General features: G+C 41.9%; 1 protein-coding gene across 2 annotated transcripts in view; it reads left to right on the forward strand.

The window, feature by feature from the left end:
* The window catches only part of LOC132336423 (uncharacterized), a 31,584-nt gene extending 27,788 nt beyond the window's left edge, over positions 1–3,796 (forward strand). For both annotated transcript variants that reach the window (XM_059863873.1, XM_059863874.1), the window contains exons 6-7: positions 311–556; positions 1,142–3,796. In XM_059863873.1, coding sequence (XP_059719856.1) covers positions 311–556; positions 1,142–1,879 — 984 coding nt within the window. In that variant the 3' untranslated portion in view covers positions 1,880–3,796. The remainder of the gene's footprint in view (positions 1–310; positions 557–1,141) is intronic.
* Positions 3,797–6,068: the final 2,272 nt, after the last annotated feature.

Here is a 6,068-nt window from a genome sequence, read left to right on the forward strand (position 1 = left end):
CCAGTAAAATTAAGCTGTAGATATTTCATTTATTTAGTGAGGGTTGTAGGACTGTATCTTACAGAACTGAAATTTCCCACTTCAGCTTTAAACCCAAAACTGGGGGAGCAAGTTAAAACTTTCCTCCAGGGAAGCCAGCAAGCTTCAGGCAGCACACTGGAAGAGAAATGACGAGAAGTTGCATTCCTGAGTCCTCTGAGAACGACTGAATCTAACTTGACTGTTAGTGCACCAACAGCCTGTTTCCAAAGCGTTTTTAAAATGTTTTGATGAAAGATGCCTATAAACGATCTTTATTTACTCTTTTCAGGACAAAAACCTGAAAAGAAGTGTCACAAGCCCGGGCTCTGTGTCTGACTGGCTGAGCTCTCACCCTGCAGCTGCAGGGGCAGAGGCTGCAGAGAAGGGGAACGTGCAGCTGGAGAATCCCTGTCCCCGGCAGCGCACCTGGAGCGCCCGCACCTTCCACGACCTCCTGGCTCCAATACCACAGCTGCAGAAAAAATGGTGCAGCTGGAGCACCAACAGCCCCTTCACCAAGCTGGTTGACAGCAGTGTGAGTCCTGCAGGGAGGGGAGGATGTATTTCCCCACTGTTTGCTGATGGAACAGGTTTTCCCCTTGGCCAGTGCCTCGCCTCTCTGTCCTGCAGTGCAAACACATCTCAGTCCATCCTCCTCGGTGCACGGGAAAGTCTCTGGCCTAATTATGCTGTAATTTAGCCAGGCTTTCCTAAAATACTAAGCAGCTGTATTTTCCAGCAGTTGGCACCTGGTTAAGAAATTATCCCCAGTCCAGAAGAGCATTAAAAAATGCCTTCAGACGGATTATTTCATTGAGTCTCTGGTATGTGCTTTTTCCCCCTGGTTATGCCTTGAATTTATTAAATTGGTGTATTATTGCTCTGCAAGGAATCCATAGGTGTGGCAGGGATATCTGGGTCTCACTGTCTGTAGTCATCAAACCAACAGCTTGCTACAAAGCTAATCAAGGATGTTTCTTCCTTTTTAAGGTAATAACATAGGTTTTTGCTAACGAATGCATCTTGCCTCTAAAAAACCGGGAATTTTAACTTTTAGTTAAGTTTCGAGACAGAGCTGCTTTTCATGGCACATCTGCTAATTTTGTACCATTTTGTGCAGGGTTTTTCTACAGCTGCAAGACCCCAAGGTGTGCCAACCAGAAAGGTCATCTCAGCCACTGAGATAGAGGGAGCATCAGAGACTGTTTACTCCGATTCATCTGCCAGTAATGCCTCGTATCCCCTCACTCTGTCTGCACAGAGGCAGCGAAAGTTAACCTCCTGCAATTTGAAGAAATCCAGATTTGGAAACCCTTATTTTGGCTTTTTATCCAGTTCCCCTGACAGCAAACATATGAGGTCCTTGGATCCCTCAAGACATCTAGGGGCAGCATCTCCAGTTAACAGCCAAAGCCCCAAAAATCTTCTAGAGAGCTCAAACCCACTGAAAATCAACTTGGTCAATGGTTCAAAAACAAAGGAGCTTATGGTAGAAACAGATAAAAACAAACCAGTTTTTGTTATTTCTGAAGAAGGGGATGATCAGCAGCCTCTGGTCCTGGCAGAACACCTTAGTCAGTGTGGAGATCACCTGTCAGAGCAAAATGCTGTGTATGCTCCAGCTGTGCCAGAGAAACAGCCAGTGGTTCTGACTGTGGAGAGGAACAGCTCTGCCCCCTTCACATCGAGCCTTCCCCTTTGGGCTAAATCCCCCACGTCATACAAAGGTCATGGGAAGGCTCCCAGCTCCTCCAGGGACCAGCAGAGCTCAGCAGGTGGAGATGCCAGCACTACTGAGCCCTCACAGAACTGCGGCACCCCCGCTGCTCCCACGCTGTGCCAAGCTTCAGTCCAGTGATGAACTCAGAGAGATTGAAACATCAGTTCCCAGAGCCAGAGGGAGCAGGGACATGAGCAGAGCAGAAGCTGTGCCCAGCAGTTGAGTGTGGCAGTCACATGTGGCAGCTTTGTTGAGAGCAGTCTGCCTCCCACACGTTGGGACTGAGATTTCAAGGATACAAACCACAGCACAGCACAGATGCCATCTCCCCTTCAGCTCACTAACCTCATCTCTCTTCTCCTGCATGGGACTTGGATGTAGTTGGTACAAGAAAGCATCCTCTGAAAAGGTACTTCAGACTGCAGAACTCCTTTTCTGGGATGGGAAGGAAAGTAACCTGGGGTGGTCACACCATGGTTTATATCTGAAATGTAAATCAGTCCCCTGTCCCTGTGGCATCACCTGAGTCTTTCTGTTGGGAGCTCTGAGTTAGCTTCTGTTTATAGCTCTGCCTGTACAATCCAAGCCTTGCCAAGCCAAGGGTAAGAATTCAATCATGCATGTTTGCATACAGTTTTGTAAACTTCATTTTAAGTATTTCATAACTTCTGCAGCCTAGCACAAAGCTTACCAATCATTAGCAACTCTAATATTAAAGAGCAAGATTATCTCATCTCCTAACTCTTTAGGGAAGTGTACAGACAAGCTGAGCAACCCATAGCAGATGCTTGTTCTATTAAAGTCTGATGTAGCTTTATCTTTGTTAGGTCTACATAGGCTTAGAACACCTCAGTCCACTACACTAAATGACTCCTCATGGCAACAGGAGCATGTGTACAAACCACTGAAATACTAGGAATAGTCTTCAGCATCCAGCACTTGGATATTTGCAGCTGCTCTGATCTTATATTCACCAGCTGTTTATTGCTGGTAATGCACACTGACTAGAGAACTGCTCCCCTTCCTTTAGTAGGCAAGACTTGAAAGACAAAATTAAGGTGGGGCAAACTTTGAGTGCTCACTTTCTTTAGAAATGAACCCTACATGGCTGTGCCTCCCTGAGTCCAAATCCAGGGCATTCAATGAAACACTGAACCAAAGGGAAGCCTGCTAGTCCTATTGCCTTTAATAACCCCATCAGTATTTTAATTTCCTCCTGGTGATATTTTCCTATCTTTGCAAGAGACTCCTGCATGTTTGTCCCACAATTCAGAATTTTCTTTCTTAAATGAAACAATTCCCTCTGAAGCTGCATTTTGCAGCTGAGACAGCACATTGTTTTAAAGCAATAGTATGTCATAAAACAGGTGCCAGAAAGAAATCTCCTGCACAAGTCTTCCCTTGTATTAGCTGCAGTGTGCATCCAGTTATCTTAATCCTTCTCTGTGAAGGCATTTAAGACTGATTGCTGAAATATTTAACTGAATTATTTATGACTTCACCTGCTGTTACAGCTTCCATTTGCCACCATTAATGTCTGAGATATGCAACACAAGACTATAGGTTTTGCCTTCTATTTTCTCTGTGTGTTTACATGTCTACCTAGACATAGAAGCTGTGCAGCTGGTAGCAGTGGAAGCAAAAACACATTTGCCCTTTAGCAGTTGACTCAAACATGAACAGCAAACAAGTCTCTGCATTTATTATTTCCAGACTCTGTTCAGTGCCAAAGTCTGGCTCCATGTTGGTTGGTTCTTTTTTGGTGGGTATGTTGTTGTTGTTGTTGTTTAAATTAATTCTACTTGATTCAAAGGGAAGAGATTAATATATTTATGGTTTTAAAAATACTTAGAAGTCTTCAGTACTCTAACAATAACTTCCACTGCATTAAATTCATATACATCGTAATTTAATGTTCTGTTACTTATTACATTTCTAAAGTTTGAAATACTAAAATCTAATTTTGAAAAGTACTTGTGTTCAATTATTGACAATAGTTACATTTGAAGGGCTGGAAAAAGTGGCTTTTTCAATAAAAGCATGTTTAACCACTCATTTCTATGGTGTAACAACACTTAATTTGTTTTGCTGAAAGCCTGAGTTGTGCCTCAGAGCACCAGGAAAGCGTGTGGGTTACCCCAGTGGTGGCAGAAGAGCAGAAAAGCAAACAACCCTTTTTAGAGCCTACCCAATTTCTCTGAGACTGAAGATGAGGTGGTTGTTTACACCAACCTCCTCCACTACCTGTTGTGTAACCAAAGATCAGACTTTGCTCACCTGGTTTGTCTAACTGCTGCCAGAGGAAGTTTCTGTGGGAGTTTGTGTTTCCTTTCAGGTCCATCAGTGCCTGCTGCAGCAGCATATGGGCAAATATTCATATTCACAGGACTGCAGCAGACACCCTGGCTGCAGCATGGACTGTACACACACACACACATTTTATAATTTTATATATATATATACACACACACATATATGTGATGAGAGAGGCCCTGCTCCTGATGACCATGCACTACTGAACAGTGCTGCTTATTCTCTGAACAGAAATGATTTACCAGCTATTTAAAGGTGATGCCTTCTGGCAATAGAAGATGCTGAAGCCCAGTGGCTGCAGGTGGGTCCTGCAGGTACCCCAGAGGAGACTTCAGTCCCTGACCTGCCTTTTGAAGTTTTTTTGGTTGATTAGGGGTTTTTTGGATTTTTTTTTTTTTAGGCAGATCACTAAAATTAACTGCTAAAAAAGCATTTGTGTTATATTTTGTATCTTCAAAGAATGTATAAATTTTTCCTCCTCTTACAGCTAAAGCAACTGTTTTGAAGTTCTCATATTTTAATATTTCCCCCCCCCCCCCCCCCAGGAACACAAACAGCTTCTACCTAAACTCTTCCAAAAAGTCACAGTGCAGAGTTAAGAAATTCTGAAAGCTCTGGGTGGAATAAAGCACTTTAATACTCTCAGCTGCAAATATTGACTAGGATTAGTTTTTAAATAGTATTACTTATGGCATTTATTTTGTTCCTAACAGCTCTTATTACTTTGGAGAGCTATGCTGCCACTTTTAAGGACAGAAAACCTCATCCCTCATGCATGGGCTTGGATTCAGTTTTACCCTTGTGCAGTGCAGGTTTGCTGCTGTGATTCTGTGCTCTGTAACCAAGCAGCAAATGGGATAAGCACTCCAAACACTCACTGAAGAGGGGGGAAAAATCATTCCAATCACAATTGCATGGGAGAAAAATGTAAAAAAAACCATAAGGAGCTAGCAAAGAGAAGTATTCTTTTCAACAAAACTGAGTACTATTCACCTTTATTTTCTTTAAAATTAATTATTCTGGAATATACTAGTCAAACCCTCTAGCCAATGTGTTAGGTAGGCTAAATGGGACAAAAATATGTGGGCATTCCCTATTTTTTCACTGTTCAAACAGTGCTTCAAAATAAAAGCTTGAAGCTATACAAGCTGACAAGAATCTCGTGTGCTGAGGTTCTTACTGTCAGGTACTTGAACTGGTTGGGAATGGAGGCTCAAAGGGAAAACAACAGATTTAACATCCAGATAAAGCATCCTAACTTGGAAGATTCAGAATAATATTTAGCAAGAAAAATCCACTTATAATTTAGTAGAAAAACGTGAACTGAGGTTTCCTTTCAGAACTCTAACTTTTTGTTAAGAGCAGTTGGTTGCAACTCTTTCTACTCAGAACTGTTTTGTTGGGGTTTTTTCCCTCAGGAGGGCGGCACACGAGCCCTAACAAAACACATTTGACTCAAACAGTCCAGTCAGGAGATTTTATTCTAAGCAATTAAAGATTAATTTGAATTGCAAGGCAAAAGAAAAGGTAAGTCCTAAGCCAACACTTACCTAATGAAAGCAAGTGAAACTCAGCAGCACTGAAGAGAATACCCAACAGAGACTAAATACAGCTTCAACATATATTCATGGTCTGTCTAGAAATGTCTTTGATGTTAAACCTCATATGGCACACTTAGCATTTTTTATAATTCATTTCCTATGGAAACTAATGAGCTTAAGGGTGAAATTACCTCATTGAAAGTCAAAATGGAAGTGTGAAGAAAAGAAGGATGACCTGGAAAGCAGATTTAGAAGCAATCTTTGCATATTAAGCATTGCTGTGGGAAATAGTATAATTAGTTTTCTTCAGAACTTATTCCTTGGAATTGCATAAGTGGTATTTCAGCTCCCAAACATCATGCAGAAGGAATGTTAGATAAAATAGGTGGAAAAAATGCAGAATCCTCACATGTTCTTCAAATCAAGATGGTTTTTCCTAACTTTCCGTGACTGTTTACTTATTTTTAAGAGGG

The sequence above is a fragment of the Haemorhous mexicanus genome, chromosome 19 (genome assembly GCF_027477595.1).
Source record: "Haemorhous mexicanus isolate bHaeMex1 chromosome 19, bHaeMex1.pri, whole genome shotgun sequence".
In the NCBI taxonomy this organism is placed as follows: domain Eukaryota; kingdom Metazoa; phylum Chordata; class Aves; order Passeriformes; family Fringillidae; genus Haemorhous; species Haemorhous mexicanus.